This window comes from Plutella xylostella, chromosome 23 (assembly GCF_932276165.1).
Source record: "Plutella xylostella chromosome 23, ilPluXylo3.1, whole genome shotgun sequence".
In the NCBI taxonomy this organism is placed as follows: Eukaryota; Metazoa; Arthropoda; class Insecta; order Lepidoptera; family Plutellidae; genus Plutella; species Plutella xylostella.
In genome coordinates, this window is record NC_064003.1 from 6,453,601 (window position 1) to 6,477,810 (window position 24,210).

At 36.7% G+C, this 24,210-nt stretch overlaps 2 protein-coding genes across 3 annotated transcripts; one reads left to right on the top strand and one right to left on the bottom strand.

The window, feature by feature from the left end:
• Positions 1-7,737: 7,737 nt before the first annotated feature.
• LOC105386716 (ribosome production factor 2 homolog) lies at positions 7,738-9,885 on the bottom strand. The gene is made up of 5 exons (XM_011557334.3): positions 9,726-9,885; positions 9,427-9,642; positions 8,888-9,161; positions 8,485-8,626; positions 7,738-8,050 (listed from the first exon to the last, which is right to left on the bottom strand). Exons 1-5 carry the CDS (start codon positions 9,746-9,748, stop codon positions 7,758-7,760), a joined length of 948 nt encoding a protein of 315 aa, XP_011555636.2. The 5' UTR covers positions 9,749-9,885; the 3' UTR covers positions 7,738-7,757.
• A 386-nt stretch (positions 9,886-10,271) lies between these two features.
• On the top strand, positions 10,272-23,116 carry LOC105386715 (organic cation transporter protein). 2 transcript variants are annotated; one of them, XM_048629461.1, is made up of 6 exons: positions 10,272-10,458; positions 17,556-17,937; positions 18,582-18,830; positions 20,878-21,036; positions 21,434-21,677; positions 22,409-23,116. In XM_048629461.1, exons 1-6 carry the CDS (start codon positions 10,449-10,451, stop codon positions 22,835-22,837), a joined length of 1,473 nt encoding a protein of 490 aa, XP_048485418.1. In that variant the 5' UTR covers positions 10,272-10,448; the 3' UTR covers positions 22,838-23,116. The 2 variants fall into 2 exon arrangements, with proteins under 2 accessions (XP_048485418.1, XP_011555633.3); XM_011557331.3 differs by lacking the exon at positions 10,272-10,458 and adding an exon at positions 15,945-16,210.
• Positions 23,117-24,210: the final 1,094 nt, after the last annotated feature.

A 24,210-nucleotide genomic window follows, 5' to 3' on the forward strand; every position in this document is an offset into this window, starting at 1 on the left:
GGGGGGGCAGCTCATACCTGTTCCGAGATGATAATCGGTTGGGTATATTGAAACATATTAGGTAAAATAATATTATAAATCAAACAGGAAAAAATATTTTGTTTCCAACACTACATATTGCGCACAGTAAGTAACACATTTTGAATTCCCACTTGGCAGGAAAATTTACGTTTATTTTAACTTCTAGTACCTGCTCCCTGCTCCTACCTGGGTACGTCCTTGGGGGTATCTCCTATCAGTAAAATTAGCAAACTTGAAGGTTTAAGGGCCCGAACACAACACTGCGTTGCGACGTCGCATCGTAAATATCTGCGACTGTTTTGACACTTTTTCAGGGCAAATGCATGAGTCGCAGGTTTTTGCAATGCGACGTCGCAACGCAGTGTTGTATCCGGGCCCTAAGGTACCTACTTTCCCTCTCATGTCAGACTTATTTTCCATTCTGTAAACTGTAAGATGATGAACATCTTGAAACAATGAACAATAAAGGCTGGTAATGATGAATGTTGTATGGACTTATTGTTATTATACATAAACTATTGACTTCATAGGTACCTACTCGTCCGAGAATCATGGTATACTACAGTGAACTGATATATTCATATACAGCCTTCCGGAACGGGCCATCCGTTTCCTAAAACCACCCTATATCCTAATTACAGTTCCCCAGCCATGATACCCATTAATTCTATATACTTAATACACTCACAGGCAATGGCCCCAATTTTTTTACTGTTCCGAAACAAGTGGAATCAGCGATGTTCTATGGGTGTCAATTTCCCCCAGGCCACGGCATTGTCAGTTTTGGGATTTGGGAAGCCCCGGAGGCAGAGGTATATGCAAATTCAAATATCATAGGTTGTGTGTTGTTTTCCCTGATAAGGAAAATTTACACATTGTACTTAGAATTTTAAATAGTGATGGAGAAGGCCGTTTAGGAAGTACATACCGAGATAGACTTTTGTAAAAATCTTTGAAATACGGTAGTTACCTTCGTAGTAGGTACGTAGGTACCTACTTACTTAGCTACATATATTTTAACGTTGTACCTATTGTTTCGGTGGTTTTCCAGGCAATACCACGAAAATACCTTTGTCAAGGCAAATTGAAGTTCACGTGAAAAAGCTGGTACTACCTATGTAGGGGCACATTGTAACTACGCACTATAACTATAGATGTATACGCCGTGAGCTTAGCCGCTTATCATTACCGATTCCGAGGTAATGCCAAGAAATGCGTACGTCCGTGCGCCTGGAAGGAACCTCAGTCGCAGGAAAACTAGATGTTATGACACCGTTACCGGCGGAAGTGTGTGTCATAAATCCTAGTCGCCGTCTTCGTATTATGGACTATAATTCTGGTTTTAGATTTTTAATTGACACGGGAGCCAACGTATCTGTTTTGCCAGCTATACAAAAAGAAAAAAAACATGTAAGTACTGAATATAAGTTATATGCAGCGAATGGGACAGAGATCTCAACTTATGGTACGAAATCACTTGTTTTAGATTTAAAATTGCGCAGGCCTTACCGGTGGGATTTTGTGTTAGCCGATGTCAAGCAGCCCATTTTGGGAGCTGATTTTCTTAGCTATCATAAATTACTTGTTGACGTAAGCTCAGGTAAACTAATCGATCAAGTAACAGATCTAAACATTTGTGCTTCTATAGTTAATAACTCAGAGCCATCAATAAATACCATCGACGAAAGTAATGAATACCATAAGTTGTTATCTTTGTACCCTGATATCACGAAGCCAATGTCATTCTTGGGAATTCCGCGGCATAGTGTACTTCACCACATAGAGACTAAAGGACCGCCCGTGTATGCACGCGCTCGCCCTCTACCGCCTAATAGGTACTTATTATTGAAAGAAGAATTTCGTAAGATGCAAGAATTAGGAATATGTAGACCCTCTGACAGCCCGTGGGCTAGTCCTTTACATGTAGTCCCCAAGAAAAATGGCGAATTAAGGCCCTGTGGTGATTACAGACAACTCAATGCCGTTACAAAACCGGATCGATTTCCCGTTCCCAGATTACAGGATTTTACCTATATTTTGGCGGGAAAACATGTATTTATTTGTACATGTATTTTCAAAAATTGATATAAATAGAGCATACCACTGTATTGCAGTCTCTCCTGAGGATATTAAGAAGACTGCCATTATTACACCGTTCGGACTGTTTGAATTTCCCAGGATGACCTTCGGCCTACGTAATGCCGCTCAAACCTTTCAAAGATTCCTTAGTACAACTGTTTTATTCGGCCTTGATTTTCTTTTCAATTATTTGGATGATATTTTGGTCGTCAGCGAAAATGAAGAGCAGCATAGACAGCATTTATGTTTAGTATTCGAAAGGCTAAATAAATTTGGATTAACTATTAATATAAACAAATGTTGTTTTGGTAAAGATAAAATTGAGTTTCTAGGACATGAGATCAGCATAGAAGGTATAAGACCGCTTACAGAGAAAATTGAAGCAATAAATAATTTTCCTAAGCCTGAGACAGTACAGGACTTACGACGTTTTCTCGGAATGATAAATTTTTATAGACCTCACTTACCTAAAGCAGCAGCTCATCAAGCCGAACTCAATAGGTATTTAGTTAACGCAAAAAAGAAGGATAAAACTAAAATACAATGGACCGAAAGTGCTGAACAAGCATTTGCCCAGTGTAAAGCAAGTTTATTACATGCGATCGATCTCATCCGAGAACTGATTCACCCTTGTCATTAATGACAGACGCAAGTAACACGTCAGTTGGAGGGGTGTTGCAACAAAAAGTTAACGGTACATGGTTGCCATTAGGATACTTTTCTAAAAAGTTAACTAATGCGCAAGCCCGGTATAGTACATACGACCGCGAGTTGTTAGCTATCTACATGTCAGTAAAGTACTTCCGTAAATTATTTGAAGGTAGACCGCTAACCGTTTATACGGATCACAAACCGTTATGTTTCGCTTTCAGTAAATTAGGCAAAGAGGATAAAGAAACCCCTGTACGTACAAGGCAATTAATATTTATAAGTGAATTTACAACAGACATACAACACATCAACGGTTCAGACAATATCGTCGCAGATTGCTTATCACGCGTAGAAACAATTTTTTGTCCGACTGTACTTGACTTCGAACAACTTGCTGACGCGCAGGAGACCGATACCTACTTGAGAACGCACTCACACAGCGATAATGTAGTGTTAAAAAAACTCGTGATACCTAACAGTAGTAAAGCTATTTATTGTGACATTTCGACAGAGCAATGTAGACCGTATTTAACACAAGAATTTCACCGAATCGCATTTGATAGTGTGCATTCTTTAAGCCACCCTGGTACAAGGACAACACGTAAAATGATTACACAGAAATTTTATTGGCCAGGAATGAATCGCGACATTTCTACATGGGCTAGGTCGTGTATACCTTGTCAGAAAGCTAAAGTAAGCCGACACGTAGTTTCAGATATAGGTACTTTTCCGACGGCAGACCGTTTCGAGCATTTACATGTGGATATTATTGGGCCATTGCCCACATCTCCACAAGGTTTAAGATATTGTGTCACTATGATAGATAGATGTACTCGTTGGATGGAAGCTATTCCCGTTCAGGAAATCACTGCAGACATAGTAGCTAAAGTTATCTATGAGAACTGGATATGTCGTTATGGGTCAGTAGTTCGTCTTACCTGCGATAGAGGAGCCCAATTTGAAAGTCACCTGTTTACTAGTCTAATGAAAATTTTAGGCATAAACAAGATAAGAACTACCGCGTACCACCCACAGAGCAACGGGGCAATCGAAAGGTGGCATAGGTCTTTAAAAGCAGCACTTATGGCGCGCTTAAACGATAAGAATTCTTGGGTAGATGAACTGTCTACAGTATTATTTGGGTTGAGAGCAGCATGTCGTAGCGACACCGGCATAAGTGCCGCAGAACTTACATTTGGACGTCATTTACGTTTACCTAGTGATTTTTATGATAATAACACTGAAAGAAATACCAACGATCCCTTTAGTTTAGCCAAAAAGATTAGTGAAACTATCAGCAGTTTCAGGCCTGTACCAACGGACAGTAGAAATAATAGAACTATTTTCGTTCATCCGCATTTGAAGGATTGTCGATTTGTATTTGTTAGAGATGACACGGTACGTAAATCATTAAGACCGCCGTATCAAGGACCTTTTGAAGTCCTAGATAGGAGTCCCAAGCATTATTTAATTCAATTCCCGAATAGGCAAGCTCGTATTTCAATCGAAAGATTGAAGCCAGCTTACACATTAAACGAAGGAACTGATTATAATTATACTCCCACGTTATTAGACCCGGTAATATTAACCAGTACAACTAATACTACGAATAACAACGTTAACGAAAACACTTCTCAGAAGACGTCAACTAAGCAATACATCACTAGAAGTGGTCGAACCGTGAGACCAAAGTTATGCATAGGCAGCAAATGTTGGCCCAAAATATTGCTTAATGATTTCTAGATTGTAATGAATAGACATATATTTTAGTTTAAAAAAGGTAGATAGCCAAATTATTAATCATTCAATTTCCGATTGCTGTAGTTAATACCTACTTTTGGTACTTTATATTTCAAAACATGGGTTGGAGTCAAAGCAAACAAGCTGACACTGAAAACGTAGCGGTTGCTACCGCAATGGTCACTCAACATCAAGCAACCCAGAGCAAGTTGGATCAATTTGGCTATATACTTTTAGCTTTTATAATATTAGCAACTGTATTGTTAATATACTTCGTGTTAAGAGGATGTCGTAGTGGCGTGAAGAACTGGTTAAAGAAACAAGTGCAAACGGCCGTAGCAGAGCCGACCGTTTAAGTGAAGTGAAGTGTTTTAAAAAAGTTAAAAAGTGTGTTTCGAACACAACAAAAAGTTTTTTATTATTTTTGTGTTAGTTTTAAATTTAACATTATTCCACGACATTACTTTTGCTTTCCATGACTGTACTTTCATATCAAAGTGCCTAGCACCTTATGTTTACAATATGTGTAATAGGAACTCAGTCAGACATTGTTATTCTAATTATATTACAAACTGTCGTAGCAGCAAATTATTATGTTTATGATAACAACTCTTGTTCTTGATACTTACTTATTTCATGTGTTGTGTACTTACTTACTATTTTGTGTAACATGTTTTGAAATTTTCTTTTCTTTTTGGGGGAGGATTACTGTAGGGACACATTGTAACTACGCACTATAACTATAGATGTATACGCCGTGAGCTAAGCCGGCGAGTTAGGCAGTCCTCCTCACCCCGCCCACTTGTATAGTCGTGTGGAATAAATACCTACGTACTAATGTGATTCCTGTTTCATTAACTGACCCGTAGGCTTCCACATTACCGACACCTATACCTAGGTAGTTTATTAATAAGGGCCCCTGCGTAAATTTCTACTATCGCACAGTGGGTCGAAAATTCTAAAGGCGGACTTTCGTTTTTTTGCCATAAGAGTAGTAGCATGTAGTTAGTAGAAACCCAATAAATACCTACCTGCGTAGCTAACCAATTAACTTAGGGTACCTAGGTCCTATCAGATAGATGTGTATGTTTTACATTGTGCGTTGGTGTAAATGAATAATAAATAATTATTTATGTATTTCTAAATATCTTATTTGTTATTAGTAAATACAGGTAGATCGGCAGAATAAGTAAATACATTTTATGTAAATCAGGATCAGGACCTTATCTTATGTAGATAATACATCTGACATCTCAATCAAAGTACAGGCTGTAGAAAAAGTTAAGTACCTAACTATATATATTAAGTACCTACTAAACTTGCTAGTTGGGTTTTGTCTTTAAAAAATTAAAATCAAGTAAAGTTCTGAGACTGATGTAAGTACTAATGATGGGAGAATAAATAGTGGACAGGTAGCCTATAAATAAAGTAAGACAATAAGACTACTACGACGGTATAAGGGACACCGTGGCAACCCCCTCACTCCAGTTATTTTATTGAATTAAAAAAAATGAATTATTTCTTTTTGAAAATTGGTTAGGTACGGTTTGTTTAATGAAGTAAATAAATAATAATAAATAATATGTGGGGACATCTCACACACGGCCAAGCTAGGCAGAACCTGTGTTATGGGTGTCGTACGATTCAATATGTTCAATATGTATCTATCTAATAGATAGATATATTCAATATGTATCTATCTATTAGATAGATACATATTGAATATACAGGGTTATTGGTAAGTAGACCGGATCCTTTCAGGAGGTGATAGAGGAAGGCATTTCCAGTCGATTGAACCCAATAATGCATTATCCTAAACTTAACCATTTTTGAGATATTTAATATTTAAGGTTTTTTTAATTTTTTGCCAAAATTTTATGCTTAAAACCGAAAATAAAAAAAACTAGCCACAATTCAATATTTTTTTTGGTTGTTTTGTATAATTAACACCTTAATAAACTAATTAAAATAATCAAATTTGGACTATTCGACTTAAATTAGACATAATACCTCTGCGTCTAACTCTCTCTAGTCGTATTGGTCATCCGTCTCATTGGGTATTAAGGAGAGTGATTTATCGATATACATGTATCTATGTATGTAAGTGTGTACCTACCTAATATCTACAAGGTTATATGATGTATCTGAGCATGTACCTTGTACCTAGTGGATACCTACACACTCTCTCTCAACACACCCAAGATCACAACAAATGTCAATTTCGATTCACCTTGGTAGAGCCAGACAGGCCGATACATTATCGCGAGTAGCAATGATTTACCGACGTAGGCAGTCTCTCCCAAGTAATTGATGCCATTAAGTTATCCATCAAGTTTGAATTACAATTAATATCCTTCAAGTACATAATTGTATACATTGATTTAGTTTTCTATCGGTTCTCCTAATGTCAGTCGTATTGTAAGAAGAATAAGAGCTACATAGTAATGTCGGTTTACAGTAATCTTAAATGTTGTTGAGAGTTTGAGGAACGAATGACGCATACCTGAGTAAATAACTTAACTAAGTAAATAAGTGCCTTTAGTTATTGTATGTATTTACGGCGTTAGTTTCCCATAGTCCATGGCATAGCTCTGGGTTGGGTACCTAAGTATAAAAACACATTTGGGCTACTATGATAGACTCTGCATTTGAATTTATCAAACAATATTGTATAGACTTGATGTCTATACAATATTGTTTGATTGTATAGACTTGATGTCTATACAATATTGATGGTCTTAAATTAATACAAAATACACTCACCCCACTATTCACTGTCATGTGCGTTTCATCAGCTCGGTCATGTATAATAAGACTGTGTTACCTATTGAAAAAAGATACGTAAAAAACCCTGATACATTAATAATAGTTTTGTAGACTTATACTTACCTAATAAAAGCCTTGAGTGAAATAGATATAAGGTAGTTGTACCTAGTCTCAGACTACTTAGATAGAGATACACTACGTATGCTGTAGTGTATAAGTACAGTTAACAAAAAAGACCCCCTCAGCTCATATAATTTGATCGTAAGATTCATAGGTGGAAGATGGACGAATCAAAGGATATTTTTTTGATACACGCTAACAATCAGTATACTTACTGATAAGTTTTTTATTCTATCATGTCACCTATCTATTCAATATTCATGTACCCATAAGTGCATTTCAATGTTTACGCTGGGGGCGCAAACTGCTGACTGTAGATTAGGTAAAGGTAGGTAGGTTCATAAGTAATTTAAAAAAAGATTTATACCGGACAACATTTATTAAACTTCCATAGCCTGAGCAGCTAGCTTTGCTGCCTTTTTCGCATTCTTTTGTTTTAACAATCTCTCTTTCTTCTCCATCGGAGTCTTCCGTAATCCCTTCATCTTGCGAGTCTGTAATTTGTTGACGTCTTGCTTCACCATGTGGACGCGACCCAGTTTGCTGCCGAAAGCATCCTTGGAAATGTTCTTCTTTGTGATTGGTCGCACTTCTCTGGGCACTCGGCAGGCCTCCTTGTAGAGGTCATCCGCAGCCAACTTCGTCCTTCTGAGCTTGAAGTCTATGGATGGACCTGGAATAAAACATAGTTGTTTTTAAAAGTGAAATCTAAACTGAATTAAAAAGTAAAGGAGGAGATTTTATGTAGACTGTAGATTGGTTAGTTCAATGAGTAAAGCACTGTGGAGCCTGGGTGAAATTGTAGGCAATGGCTGTTGGATGTACTCAAAACATGTCAATATGCTCTCCTTTTATGACATGATTCATATTATTGTGATGTGTTTTTGCATGTTTATTTGTTTTTATTAAACTGTATTGACACAACAGTGAAAAATATTGCATATGGAGCAATAAAAGTGAAATATATTCAATAACATTAATTTGCTTTATTTTCATTCTTAGCTGATAGCACTAGAAGATACAGATCTTCAAATGCAAAATATATTACAATATATTACATCCACGCATTTATGTATAAAATTATTAACAGTACAAGTTAATAATTACCAATTTCTTCAAGTTCAGCCCGTGGTGTTCTTTGGCCACTCTTTTTCAGCTGAATTCTGTATGAGCGCAGGTACACCATGCCCTCGTCTGTTGCCGTGAAGCTCAGCACATGCTCTAGGCCTTGCAGCCTTATAGTTTCAACCTGGAAATCAGAATAAACTCTGGTTTACAATTTTTTTTTTGAAAATAACAACTTAACTAATGTACTTAGTGTTTTTTTTGTTTTCAATACAATAAACTTTTACTATAAATTCATTATACTTTACTTTGTAAAATACATATAAAAATAACACTTTAATTTAGGGAGTATTCTACTAGATTAACATTTAGCAGTGTTGAAACCTCTTCCTTACCAAACTACTACTAGCACAGTTACAGTTCATATAAAACAAGTAATAATCACCTTTTCTCTGTAGAAGAAGTCGGTGAACACTGATTTCAATCTCTTCAAGTCATTATTGAGGTCCCAGGCGGGCCCGTTGAACAGCAAGCATGGCTTGATACCCGCAAGCACCTTCATGTTATGAAACTCAGACATGGTTTTGTACTCTTCAGCGCCAAGCTCAATCATGTCCAACACACCATAGTCAAATGTCCTTCCGAAGATTATGTTGTGCGGTCGCTTCTTACTGTGCGATCCCACACCAAATAGGGCTGCTTCTTTTTTGTAGCATAACCTGAAAATGAGTTAAAAAATCCATTTATTTAATCCTTACATTTATAGCCATTGCTCTTGAAATATTGGCGGAATAAATTTATAGCCATTGCATTTGCAATATTGCCTACTGTAAATTATTGCAGGTATGAATGACAAAGAAAATTGTTTGGTGGGTTTTCTTGAGAGCCCGTCCACTTTCCTAGAAATTATACATACATTATCTTCCTTCATTGTTTGTAGATAGTCCCATAGGTTAAACATAGTTAGTTAAATGACCAACTTACTTCTCAATTAAGCCAGCATCTTCAAATGGTACGAAGTCATTCTTGCGGCTAAGATACGCCGCGTCAGGTTTCTTCAGGTCGTATATGTCTTTGAGCAGCTTCCTGGTGCGCTCGGAGGGGTTCCTCGCCTGCATGAATATGCATTGCTTCGGCCCTTCCTCAGCCTTCGGCTCCTTTGAATGCAATACCTTCTTACCCTTTCGTGTTGTTGGTTTCCTAAAAGTAAAGTGGAGGTAAGGTTATAACAACGAAGTACACAGTGATTGTATAGTATATTGTATTTTATGTTCAAAACTAACTTTATTCTTTGGATTACACCCATTTCACAATATTAATTCAATAAATTATGTATTTTCGTCAAATAAACACGTGGGACATCTGTCAATAAAACACAACAAAGAATGAAATGCATGAATGAAATAAACTGTCACTGTCAGAATATGTCACTGTCAGTGTCTCTGAATGAATGATTCACTAAACGTTTCGTTTCAAGCAATGTTTTCTAGAATCTTTCATCAAAGTCAAAGTTTAGAAGTTTTCCGTTATTTTAAGTAGGCCCATATGCCAACTAGATGTGATTTTTTTTTAGCAGACTGCAAACAATTATGTATGGATAAGCTGCTGGTCACATTATTTTACAGTTTGCGGAGCCTGCTGCAAGGAACATAGTTAAGTCGAGAAGGTCTGCTGGGTAGTCACTCTAGATAGTCTAGATACATTCTAATGCAAATGCAAAGTGCAAACGGGTACGTCACTGATAAAATTCAACCCTATTATTTGTCGGCGAATCGAGATCTTCTCGTGAGAACTACCGTTCCTTGAGCGAGATCGTTGTCAATGCGTGCGACTGCGGGATAGTGTGGGCAGCGGCCGGCTATAGTTAGAACAGTCGTGAAACGTGTGCCGGTAAAATAAATATCTGGATTCGTGGCTATTGTAAAAAATTGCGACTGTAGATTTGTGATCTGGCTGAGTAAAAAAATATTATTTGACTTCAGTGATCGGATATATCTGCTCTATAAATGGAAAAAAGTAAGTTCGTTGTATTTTATTATTTCGGTAGCACTACCCATAAAGATTTTCGGAAGTAATTTTCTCTTTCTAATGTTGTACATAGTTGCCCACTAAAAAGTGTAATTTGATCTCATATCTAACTTTACTGTAAGTTTCATATCATAAAAACTTGATTCACCTGACGTGATGCTTTAGTTAGTGTTATTGATTAACAGATAGGTAATTTTAATAAATAATATATCTAATAGTCTATGGCAAAAGTAATAAAATCCAAGCGTTTATAATATTTTGGGAAATGAAAATGTGTTGAATGCATGCCGATACCGGGAAATTCACTGATAAAATTTCACTCTGAATTTCATTCGATCCAGTTAACTTGGACGGTTCGGTAGGTACTTACATTCAGACAAAGAATTCACCCTAGCGCTAACGTAGGTATAATATAAGTGCTTCAAATGACGGAGATGACTGTAATCGATAGTGTCCTATCCACAGAATAGATATGTGGTCCTATCTTTGTGTATGTATTATTATATGCAAGTATCGAATACTTATCTTCAAGTCATTTGTGGCACCAGTGAATTTCAAGGTGCAAACTGGAGGCTGATGAGTCTGATGACATACATCATCATCATCATCATCATCGTCCATTGATAAAACTATCTACCTGTATGACCTCAAACTGGACCTCCGACCGGTACTTAACTACCTACCGGTTTTGCGAGGAAGGCTGACGACAGTGTTGTTATAGTGCTTCTAAGTTGGGAAGGCCTATGTCCAGTAGTGGATGATGGAGATAGATGTTGATGACCATGCATACACCTGAATGACTACCTTAGGTACACTACTTAGTACTTAGGTACTTTGTAAATCTTCCCTATCTATTATCATAATAATAATGCATTTTGTGTAGAACAAAGTTCAGTTGGTTAGAGCAATTTCGTATGAATATTACATCATTAATTTTAACATGTTCGATATATTTAAAAACCCGGATAAATTTTGTTTATTCTTGAATAGATAAAGTTGTTTAAACGACTACCTAATAATGTATAGGTACCTAGTAGGTAATACAAGTTATAATTCAAAGTTAAGTCCGTTGGCCTACAGCCTTAGTCAGGTGATTCATTTCAGGACTGCTGAAATTGATTTCATTACATTCTCACCATCTTCGCGGGTTTTCCTCTCTTCCCTTTAATCCCCATGTTTAATAGTACCTAGGTACATACGTTTATCTAGAGTTTATTTCGTTAAAAAAGATAATTATTGGTAAGATTATAATTAAACTAGAATTATAGAGATAGCTTGTTATATATATATCAGCAATATGTACAAACGAGACCGGCATCGGCAGACATGTGTACCTATATTCCTCGATTCGTCTCTGGCTTCGGGAAGTTTCCACAGACAGTTGGTTAACTAATTAAATGTAGAGACTGACATTTTATTACCACCGCTGGGAGGAATAACTTGGCAATATTTTTTAGGGAATCAGGAAGCAATATAATATTGAGCAAAATACATGTTATCTTTATCAGATCTTCTTATCGAGTACTTTATCTGAATTTAATTTTAACACACGATTAGTCACTTATACATGGATAGACAGAAAGAGTCCCCCTTATCCGAACGGAGAGTACCTAGTTTGTAAAAATTGACGTTCATCAGAAAATTTTATATTTTTACGATGAATAAAATTTTTTGACTTTGACTTTGATAGAATATTATTTATTTGTACAAACACATGAAATTAACTTACATGACTTAAATACTATATGTAAATACATAATACTCATATGTACAAAAATAGCTAGCGGTCTTATCGCTAAAGGGATTTTTTTAAGACAACCTTATACATAATATTAATATGTTGCTCAGCTCCGATAGTACCCCCTTTAGGTTTAGGTACCTACTGCGGTACATGAAAGACGCTTGAATAAGAAACATTTTTTTTCAGGCGGTTTAATAATTAAATTTTAATTTCAAATTAAGTACCTATACTGATGTAAGCTTGTAGATTGTAGGTTGTAGGGGCTGACTCAAGTTTTAATATACTTACACTTTTATTTTTGGTTTTCATTCCAGTCGTAAAAATTAAAATAAGTATAAGTACTTACTTGAAACACCTGACCCCTGCCTATATGACACATACATATGTAGTATAATATATCTGCTAATTATAATATAACTAGCTTTTCCCGCGAGCTTCGCTTCGCCTTAAAAAGTTTTCCCGTGGGAATTCCGGGATTAAAGTAGCCTATGTTCTTTCTCAGGGTCTAGACCATATGTATACCAAATTTCATCCAAATCTGTTCAGTACTTTTGGCGTGAAAGAGTAACAGACAGACAGACAGACAGACAGACACAGTTACTTTCGCATTTATAATATTAGTTAGGATGTATATTCTACTTCTTTTGTATAGGTTGACGAATTAGATATCTGATAATGTTCTTTAACTATCAAACATCTGTTTTGTTATTGAATTGAATATAAAAAAAATCAAGGTCTTTTTAATTAAAAACATTTTGTTAATTACACTAGACATAAATGAGTCTCAAGTGAAGTGTCATTGTTGGTAGGTGCCTTGGAATGTATATTTTAATTGTTAATCTCAAGTAGAGTAAAGTATGGTACAAAAAATATGTGCGTTAAAACGTACTTATACCTAGTCCGTTTGTTTGTTCCGCGTTCAATAAATGTAGTTACTTAGGTATATATAATGTAGGTAGGTACCTATATATATTATTTGTAACTGAAAATAAAATATTGAAGTACCTAAGTATAATTATACCTACCTACTCAAATATTTTTTATCTACTTATCTATTCTATTCTATTCTCTGTTGGGGTGACAGTACCTGCACCTGGCTCTCTCGAATGGAACCTTTGTGCATATCCCCAAGGTCTAAACTGCCTTCCTAAGCTTGGACCATTTCCCCCCACGCGGTCCACTACGGTGGGTTCACATATCTAGATGTGCTAAATCTAGATATGCAGGTTTCCTCACGATGTTTTCCTTCACCGTAAGAGCGATGGTATACATTGTACTTAAATTCAAAGAACTCATTGGTCAGCGCCGTGGTTCGAACCTGCATCTCTTGCGTGAGAAGCGGGCGCTTACCCGACTGAGCTACCACCGCTCTTATCTATCTATATATATTAAATTTTGAAATTATGATAAATAAATACTTACCTACATTTAAGCAGGTACCTATGCTTATTGTAAGTGTAAGTTTCATTCATTTTATAGCTACTATCATTTTTCAATAACTTAATAACGTAAAACCATTGAAAAAGTGGTTAAAAAAGGTACTTATATATTTTTTTAATACGATTTTTTATAATTTTCTAAAACTAATAATATCTCAGAAATGGTTCACTTTCGGATAATACATCCCTTATTAAAATCGACTAGAATTGACGTCTTCTAACTTCCCTTAACGGGTCCGCCTCTAATTACCAATCACCTTGTATAATTATTAATTTATTATTTATAACTTTTATTATTAACAAATAAAAAATAATTAAGCAAGTATTATCTTTACTTAGGATTTCACGCCTTAGGCACAAAATATAATTATGATTGTTTTTTCAGTTTATTACGCTGAAATACCGCAGGAGGCTGGTGGTTGTGGTTTACAGTAGTTTACATAACACGCCTAACATTATGTCAGCTTAAACAAAAAATGCACATCCATAATAATTATTAATTACCATTCATGATATCTACCAACTCTAGATGGAAGCAAATAAATGCTATAGGTGTATAGGTTATAATTTTAAATAAAGTCGTTATAGATAGACCCATTTCTACTTCAATCAAGTATGAACCTCTAGATACCTATGTAAATGGTTACAATTTGCATAGTTTAGAATTATTTATTTGTGTAGGACAGTAGTAACATGCAGTTCCCTACTTCCTGTACACAAGGGCATTCGGTTAAGCACTAAGTGCATGGTTAGGTCATAGACTATCACTAGAGTTCAGGTGGCGCGACCTGATATCTCGCAGAAGGACCTCAAGCGATCTTTATAGATGATATAATACTTACCCTGTTTATAAACATAAAAATACTTGAAGATTCATGTATTATTCCATTGTAGTGCTAGTATATGTAAGTATAGATACTTAATAATAATTATACTTACCTATGTATAAACAATTACTTAATAGTTATTTTATATTAACAGTTTTTAGAATTAGTTAGGTAACAATGTTACCTACTTACATAGGTATTTTTTTATTTTAAGTACACTACAATATTGTTATAAACATGGCTCTCTAATTCAATATGAAAACAAAATAGTTAAGAACACACTTAACAATAACGGACAGTTTTAATTACTACAATACACAATTAATTAATCTCCCACGTTAACATTCGAGCAAGACAGATCATAAATAGGTACCTAAAATTTTATCTTCTGTATGTTTGGTTGGTACTACAGTTGAAAGCGGTTGAAAGGTTACGAGACCAACACAAGACAATAGACATAACATTTTTTTATTGTTTTGGTGTACTTAAATAAATAAATACAATACGAAATGCATGGTTGTGTTTTTTAGAGTAGACTAGATTAAGACAGGTTTCATCAAGAAAAAAATCACTCTCCGAAAGTCATCAATTTCGCACGGTTCGAACTTTCAAAAATAGGCGCACTTTAATGCCTATTACCATACTGTAAGGTGCATATTCATAATTATAATAAATAATAGAGTAAGTATGTATAATATGCATATAGAATGTATATGTATATTGTAACAAATAAGTTTACATATGCAAATAACCACGGCATGTGCAAGAGACGCCAGGCGAGGCCGATGCGGCTGCACCTCATTGATCGAGCAAAGATCCCGTTTCATCAGTGTGTTACATGTACCTATAATAGACTCAAGGCTATTCGTTAATCTCTAATCAACATTATAATTGTATCATCTTAACGGAAAATTACAAGATAGAACTCAATATCATTCCACAATTCCACACATGAAGTTCTCAATTGATAATAGTTACACATCTTAATTTTAAGTAAATGTGCACATTATTAAGGATTTCTGAAATAATCATCTCCATATAGCATCCAAGTCCTACGTAGTGCGGTAACCGCTCTAATATTCTGACATGCTCTGAATTTCTTCATTAGGTAATTGTAGACAAAACACTAAATTACTGTAAGTACCTACCTAAGTATCTAACCTACTCATTAGACTACATTGACGAGACGTTATCTCAATTTGTGTTTCTCACCCAAATCAGAGTCATCAGCCTACATGAACCCACAAAAATGCAGGGGCGGAAATAAACATCGCGTTAGTTTTCAAGAATGAAACTTATTACTCATGCACACTATCTGTTAGTGATTTCTGTACAAACTAACGACTTCCAAACCAACAATCACTTCGCGAGTATTATCTTCCCTCGGGTCAATCTTCCAATTCCAATAGGTACCATTATCCAATAGAATGCGGAATGAGAGCAGGTAGATATCCTCGAACTTATTCATTCCGCTTGATAACTTGATAACACTTGTAGTGGCGATGTGGACCGTGTGAGCAGACGCCTCGTGAACCACTCGACATTCGACCACCAACATTTGTGAGACCCAGTTGTGTTGTGCTTGGGCTATGTTCGATAAATTGAATCAGATTTATTTTTTAAATATTTTATCCTTTTTTAAAACTTGTGCTTTATAAAATTTTGGTGAATTCAGTGAATTAATTATTTAAACACCATGTCTAGCGATAAAGAAGCCGTAAAAGAAAAGTTTGGTAAGCAATCTAATTTTAATGTTTACTATGTTTACTATAAAAGCTTGTTATATTATGAATGTGTGTATTCAAGGACAGTGATTACTGATTAATTGATTATATTTATGCGTAGACTGGTTATCTACGAGTATTATCTAACGTAGACAAAGCATTCGTACGAAATCTCGTGTCGGGGGATCCCTCTAGATTACGATAAACGAAGTATCTGTTCTGTATCTAGTTTGTATGAAACTTTTTCGTAGCGATTGCATGGCAGCTCTCTTTTTTTGTCAATGTAGAATAACCCTCTACTTATCTACTAAAGTAAATTATGTTTATATTATACGTAGGTATCTTATACGTATATTAAATATATTTATATTATACGTAGGTATATGTTAAGTAAATTAATATAACAAGACGGTTTCTCAAATTACTAAATGTACATTTTATCTAACCATGGATTCGATTATTTACCTCCCCCTATGATATTATAAATATTTTGTTTAATTTGCGCAAAATCAAAATACATTAAAGCTAGGTACGCAGTTTAGAAAGTCCTTGGCATCTGGAATACAAAATTAGTGCGTTTGCCTTAAAATACATAAAAGTTTAATGTCACACCAAAAATGTGTTGAAATCGCGCTCGTAAAACGGTAAAAGTTACAAAGTTACACAACACTGACCCAAGTATAGACGTAACACACGTGTATATGTCCTATCCTGCCCAGATTTTATAATTCTAAAACTGTATCATTGTGAATGGTTTCAGCAACTGAAAATGAAATTAAACATGACGAAGAGCTTATAATCATCCGCTCCTAATACCTTGGCGAAAAAGTTCCCAGAATACTTAATTGCCCACTATTATTTGGTCGAACATATTTTATGCAACAAATTATTCTCATTCTATGTATAATATTATACATAACAAATGCAAACTACGATGAATAGTTGTAACTGTGCCTGTTATTGCAGTTTGATGATGTATGTAGAGAGTTTACAGATGTTAACTGTATCGATGTATGTTTTGTCTTTTATTCTATAGTTTGTTAATTTTAAATGTCTAGCTATAATGCCTATTAAATTGTAATTTAATCCTTAAATCGAGGCTATGCATTTTAAGTACAGCTCCATATAACTAACTCTTTTTTCAGCGTGATAATTATGTATAAAGTTGACATGTAGACGATTTACCAATTAATTCGTAATATTTTTATAAGTATTCAATTTTACAGATAGGTAGATACCTACTAATAATCTTAGTTAAGTACTTATGAGTTTAACTTTGAATAGCGTCTCAGTAACTAGAGGTTAAGAAGTTAAAGACAGAAACGCCTGCTCAAATTCACATTCATAATTTCAGTGAAGGAGCCCGACGCAGCCGACACGGAGGGCCAACATGACAGCAAAGACGCCATGTCTCGAGCGATCGGCTCCATCGGCCGCTGGCAGGTGTGGGTGTGCTTCGTGGTCTTCCTCGTCAAGTTCCCCGTCGCCTGGCACCAGATGAGCATCATCTTCCTGGCTCCCCCCATGAACTTTACTTGCGAGGGAAACGATGAGTTCGACAACGTTTGCGCCGCAAACTGCACCGACTATAAATTCGACACCAGCACCTTTGAAGAGACGATTGTGTCAGAGTGGAGTCTTGTTTGCAGCCGGCACTGGCTGCGGAACCTCACGCAGACCTTCTTCATGCTCGGTATTCTAGTTGGCAACATGGTCTTCGGACATCTCTCCGACAGGTCAGTAAACCCGTTCAAGTGTCACACCATTTAGCATTTGCACCGTTTTATTCACCATTTTAGCGCAGATTTATGAGGTCAAAGAGGAATAAATTAGTGCATCCGGACGATCGTCTTCACTTGCTCTGATTATGTTTTATTTATAAAAGAGCTTCCGCTGGACCCGACAATCAGCCAATGTTTAGATGATTCAAGTTATTATTTACCTACCGCAGAGTTGACCCGCGTCTGCACGGGTAAGGTCAAGTGATTATACCGCACGTGGTTCAATATTACAGTAAGTAGTAGTTCATAGTGCGAGTATAATTGATATTGTAAACTTTTCCTAAGTACTGGGAATTTCCTTTGAGACCTTAACTTAATTTAGATATATTTATGGAAATTATATCACCACGGATCTGAATAATTTATGACATGGATAACTCTGGTAGATACTTACATAATTATATACTTACTTAACTTATTCAAACGGAAAATTCTACTGAATTCACCCAAGAATCCTACGACTTATCAACCCACAATCGTCTATTGTTGTAGATGACTCCCATTAGACAATACATATTATTGAGCACATAAGTTTTTTTCCACGTAATAAACTACTTACATTAAAAACTTAATTTAAAAACTCAACCTTCAAATTCCAGATTCGGTCGCCGCCTGCCGTTCCTCTGCGCGGTGTTCCTGCAACTGGTGTCGGGCGTGGCGACCGCCTACTCCGTCAACTGGTACATGTTCACGGCGCTGCGGTTCTTCCTCGCCGTGGCTACCGGCGGCACCATGGTCACCAGCTTCGTGCTCATCATGGAGCTCATCGGGCCTAGTTATAGGGATACTGTAGGGATTGTGTACCAGATACCGTTCAATATTGGACATCTGACGCTGCCGCTGTTCGGGTAAACATAACATAATATGTATAACATTAAACATCCTAACTAATATTATAAATGCGAAAGTCACTGTCTGACTCTCCTACTATAGAATAGATTTAACATATTAGGTTTTGTATTTATTTCAGACAACTGAAAAACTTTAATACCGCGATGTAGGATCTTCATATTAATTCGCCTCGGTTCCATACAAGCTCTCTGTATTGCGCTTTTAGTGCCATCTGTTGGTTATATCCGGAACTGTCTGTCTGTCTGTCTGTCTGTTACTCTTTCACGCTAAAACTACTGAACGGATTTGAATGAAATTTGGTATACATATGGTCTAGACCCTGAGAAAGAACATAGGCTACTTTTTATTGCGAAACGGAGGTTGTAAGGGGTTAAAAGGGGGGGTTAAAAGTTGTATGCGAATACTTAATTTTAAAAGATAAAAATACTACGGCTGACTGGCGTAGTGGTTAGTGACCCTGACTGCTATGCCGAAGGTCCCGGGTTCGATTCCCGGCCGGGGTAGATCTTTTTTTAAATAAACTTTATATTTAAGCACTTGATGAGCAATAATTAAACATTTTGTTCTAGCGTTTTTGAAACTTCGATCTGTGAGCGGATGAAATAGGTGTTCATATTTTGTATGAAGTTCGTCATTTTTGAAGATAAAAACATTATATTTTGTATTTAGGCACTACATAATCACAAAAAAATAATAATTAGCATATAAAAAAACCCAGTGTGGGGGTGTAATATAGGGGTTGAAAGTTTTATGGGTGTTGAGTTTTAGAAGTTTAATTTATATAGTAGCTATGTCCGCTCCTAGATGGCGTTGTCGGATCGGATATAGATCGCGGTATGGTTTGATTTTAGCTAATGTACTTATAGTTTGTATGTATTTGCAGTAAGTTTTTGAGGTCCTCGAAAACAACCCAATAAACGACTGTACTTTTCAATACGTTTCATTCATTGTCATTTGGTTCTTATGCGTCATTTTTGAAGATAAAACCATGAAACTTATTACGTAGGTGTTTTAGGAAAATATGCAGAGATTTTCTATACGGAATTCCCATGACTGACACGCACAGGCTAAACGTAGCGTAGGCACTTGAAATTAGGAAGGGACGTAGCTTAGGTACCGTATTTTCCCACAAAAACCGGAGTTAGCGGTTGAAATTCGGCATTAACTTAGGCTGTTTTTAACAGCATGCGGATTTGATCACGCACGCGGGATTTCCCCGCACGCGTTCATACAAGTATTCATTGTGACGCGTGGAATATGCACACGAGATGCGGGAAAATGGCGTGCTATCCCACGTGCGTGATGAAATCTGCATGCTGTTAAAACAGCCGTAAAGCTTAGTTACAATAGGATATTGCAAGATACCTAGATGTTTTCAATCTAACATGTCTGCACACCTTAGTAAAGTTATGGTTTTGTTTTGAAAAATGGGAGTTAAAGTGAAAAAAAATAAGTAGTATGAAAAAAACCAAAACTGCATAAGTTAGATGCTTGAAATTAAACATTTATAAATTACTATTCTGCCATTGCTATACAAGTCTTTGCTCAATGAAGTCATGAAAATCATTTTTAGTCAAGTATCTTCGTACTTATTTGTCAACTTTCATCTAATTTAATACCACCATGGCATGTTATTGGGTAGGTAGTTCGGGAGTAGTCCACGGCAAAATAATTTTAAGGCGAAGCGAAGCTCGCGGGCAACAGCTAGTAATTTATATTAATTATTGTAAGATAAAACGCCCAAGGTGAGGTAGCCCTGGTTCCCAAAATAGGGTGACCTGTGTCGTCTGTGTCAGGGGGATCAGCTACTTGACCACCACCGGAACCTGAATGTTCCGGTGGTGGTCAAGTAGCTAACTAGTCAATACAAGTTATGTCAGATTTGAAAGGTCAATGCTAGGATTAGCCAGGATTGTTCCGTACTCGTTCCGTGAGTTCCGTTATACCTTCGAAATACCTACCTCTAGTAACATACAATACAACATACATCTCCAATTACAAAAGTTACAGACTAATTAGTAACATAATTATTCTCATCAACAGATACTACCTACGCAGCTGGGACAAATTCCAGCTGGCCATCTCTCTCCCGTCCGTGATCTTCCTGAGCTACTACTACCTGCTGCCCGAGTCCCCGCGCTGGCTGCTCGCCGCCGGCCGCCCGGAGGACGCCACCAAGATACTGGAGGCTGCTGCTTTGAGGTGATTATCTTCAACCTTTTAATGTTTTTTATTGTACTTAACCAATAAAGTAAGCACAATCGTTTTATAAGCAGCGTAGGTAAGAGATACTTAACCGTAAACTAAGCCTAATCGTTGAGATCAGTGCACCTATCACGGCTGCATCAATTTAGATAATTATAGTCGGTAAACTACTCAAGTAAATCAAAAATCTACATATTCCATTCCGTTTTTGACGTACTTACACGACCGCAGACACTCACGTATACATACAAGAAAAAAATAAAACACCTTGTTCACGACCAAACCTTTGGCGCTGTTCTGAAAAAATATACTTACAACGTATTATTAACCGACTTCGAAAAAAGGAGGAGGCTCTCAATTCGTCTGTATGTATGTTTTTTTTACCTATCTTCAGGAACAAGCGTCCAATCGAAGGCATCTCCTCCACGGCCCACAAGATGGCGCTGGAGATCAGCGGGCGGCGCGTGGAGCGCGCGTCGTTCTTCGCTCTGTTCCGCACGCCCCGCCTGCGCGCGCGCACTCTCGCCATCTGCTTCAACTGGTTCGTCTGCGGACTGTGCTTCTTCGGCGTCTCGCAGTACATCGGACATGTGTCCGGAGACATCTTCACTAATGTCGCCATCTCTGCTGGAATACAGGTACTTAATTGATCTTGTTGTTAAGTCAGAACCCATGACTCAGGAAACTAGATTAAAGTCTCTTTGTATGGTTAATAACGGATGACGACCCGATTTTTGAAAAAGACTACGATTCTTTAGGCGGTCTTAGGGGGGTATTTTTTTATATGAGTGAACTATTGATAGCTTCTGATAATGATGATGATGTTCGCTAGTTCATTCAAATCTTACTGCGAATTAAGAAGGGCCTATCTAACAATCATGAAAATGTATAAACAACATGATAAACTAATACTTTAGTATTGACGGATGTTTTGCTGAATTGTACAAGTAAAAATATGCTTAAAACTAAGTTGAAATTACATTACATGCCCGGTGAATTACTGTGACTTTGTTTACTGTACTTACTGTTGAAGATAAAGAACCTTATTGTCCTGTAATATATTTTCATAGGTACATGACATATAAAATATGAACAACTAGTGTATTATTACCTATCTTCTGCCTTATCAAGATGATTATGATTGATCTGTACCTTCTTATATTGTTCATTTGTGTACTTACATACTTGCTCAATACAATGTAAACTTCGTCCAACAAACCTCACGGTTTGGCAAATCTATGTGTCTGTAAATTGTATTGTGCTTTTGTAAATAAATGTGTTTAACTAAAAAAAAATGTGTTTAACTAACTCACATTGCTGTTTCTGTTTGTTGTCTGGATTTAATATGGATTCCATTTTTCATTTCCAGATCCCCGGCACGTTTGTGTCCATCTACTCGAACAAGTGGCTCGGTCGCAAGCTGACGCTGATGACCGCCAACTGTGTGACCGGCGTGAGCTGCCTGCTCATCACCGTGGTGCCGCAGTCCAGCGCCGCGCACCTCGCGCTCGGCTGCGTCGGCCTCTGGGGCATGAGCATCTCCTTCTCAACAGTCTACCTGTACGCCGGGGAGCTATTCCCGACCGTCGTCAGGAATTCCGGAGTCGGCTTGTCATCCACTGTAGCGAGAGTCGGGTCGATGGTCGCTCCGTTTGTTGCGACTCTGTCGCACACTAGCGCTACGTTGCCTCCACTCGCATTCGGAATAGTACCCCTCATTGGTGCTGCCCTCTGCATTATTCTCCCTGACACTCGAGGCAAGAAACTCCCAGACACGTTGGAGGAAGGTGAAGAGTAAATCGAACGTGGGACGCAGAGGGAATAGATCTCATTGTTGGTATGATGAGGCTAATGAAGGCATGCTCTGCGTAAGTTTCGGTCAAAGTATTGCCATCGTGCCTTTATTACTATCTAGGACAAGTTATACAAGTATTTCATATGGCCATTAATAATTTTAGGGCCATAATGTTTGGTAAGTAAGAGCTAGGTAACACGTTAGTGTATGTTAAGATCTACCTTTAACATTAACACTATTGAAATTAATAATATTGCTGCAAAAGCTAAAAATACCTGCCATAATGATAGAACAACGCGGACTCGGCATTATAATGCTTGCTGATAGTGTAAAATCTAGGTGTGTTTAACAACAAAGAAATTGGTCTATAAATTGTATAGGCTGTGATAAGTAGATTTCTAAGTGATAATAATAATTAACAATATATTTATATTATTATTTTTGTAAGACAAAGCTTTAATAAAACCATGACCGTTATTTATATTTTTTGTTTTTATTGTTGTTGTTATTGTAAACAAGCAATTACTGAAAATAAGAAATTAATGTTACAATAGCGAGGCCAATCATGTTGAAAGGTTACTGATGGTATGTACCAAGAAAACTATGAGCTCCGATATATTAGATATCGTGCCTTTAACAGTACCTAAGGTAAGTCCAAAACATAAAGTTAAATATAAACTTTATAGTCATTTCTGTGGTGATACCAAAGCACTATGTAGAGGTAGTATAAATTATAATTTATTATGATGGTGCACAGAAACCTGCCCCATCTTAGAGTGTCATTGCTAACCTCAGTAAACACAACATTATACTACGTGCACTGCCTACACAATGAGACTATTACACAGTCAGTAGTTACATATTTTAAAAAACGGTGGGCACATAGGTATTACCATATATGGGAAAAAAGTTCATGTTATCAAATGTACGAAACGATTACATTTTCGTAACTTAAAATTGTTGGTTTTTATTTCTTATTAGATAATTAATACGCAAATATTACTGATTATGTTATTTTCAGAGCATGAGTGATTATAGATGACAAAACTTTTGTAAATCTGCGAATGAGAAACACATATTTAATTAATTTTATTCCTACCCGTGAAACAGCTTGAACAGCTGTTTCATTGTGTGTTTTTAGGGTTCCGTACCTCAAAAGATAAAACTAAAATGGATCACTTTGTTGTCGTACAGATTTTACTTTGTTGGTACGGAACCATTATTGCGTAAGTCCGACTCGCACTTGGCCGGTTTCTTATTTCAGGCAATGCACGTGCAACGAACGATGTCTAGTCTAATCAGTAGTCACCTCAAAGACAATTCTGTATCTATCGCTGAAGGTTCCTGAAACCAATGAATAATCATACCACCAGACA

What these genes read in the sequence shown, in the direction of transcription:
- LOC105386716 (XM_011557334.3), bottom strand. Translation starts at nt 9,748, where the DNA reads ATGGGTGTAATCCAAAGAATAAA. An exon ending in GGTGTAATCCAAAGAATAAA is followed by an intron (nt 9,643 to 9,725) that starts GTTAGTTTTGAA and finishes CTTTACTTTTAG; the next exon opens with GAAACCAACAACACGAAAGG. An exon ending in GATGCTGGCTTAATTGAGAA is followed by an intron (nt 9,162 to 9,426) that starts GTAAGTTGGTCA and finishes ACTCATTTTCAG; the next exon opens with GTTATGCTACAAAAAAGAAG.
- LOC105386715 (XM_011557331.3), top strand. Translation starts at nt 16,174, where the DNA reads ATGTCTAGCGATAAAGAAGCCGTAAAAGAAAAGTTTG. An exon ending in AGCCGTAAAAGAAAAGTTTG is followed by an intron (nt 16,211 to 17,555) that starts GTAAGCAATCTA and finishes TCATAATTTCAG; the next exon opens with TGAAGGAGCCCGACGCAGCC. An exon ending in TTCGGACATCTCTCCGACAG is followed by an intron (nt 17,938 to 18,581) that starts GTCAGTAAACCC and finishes TTCAAATTCCAG; the next exon opens with ATTCGGTCGCCGCCTGCCGT.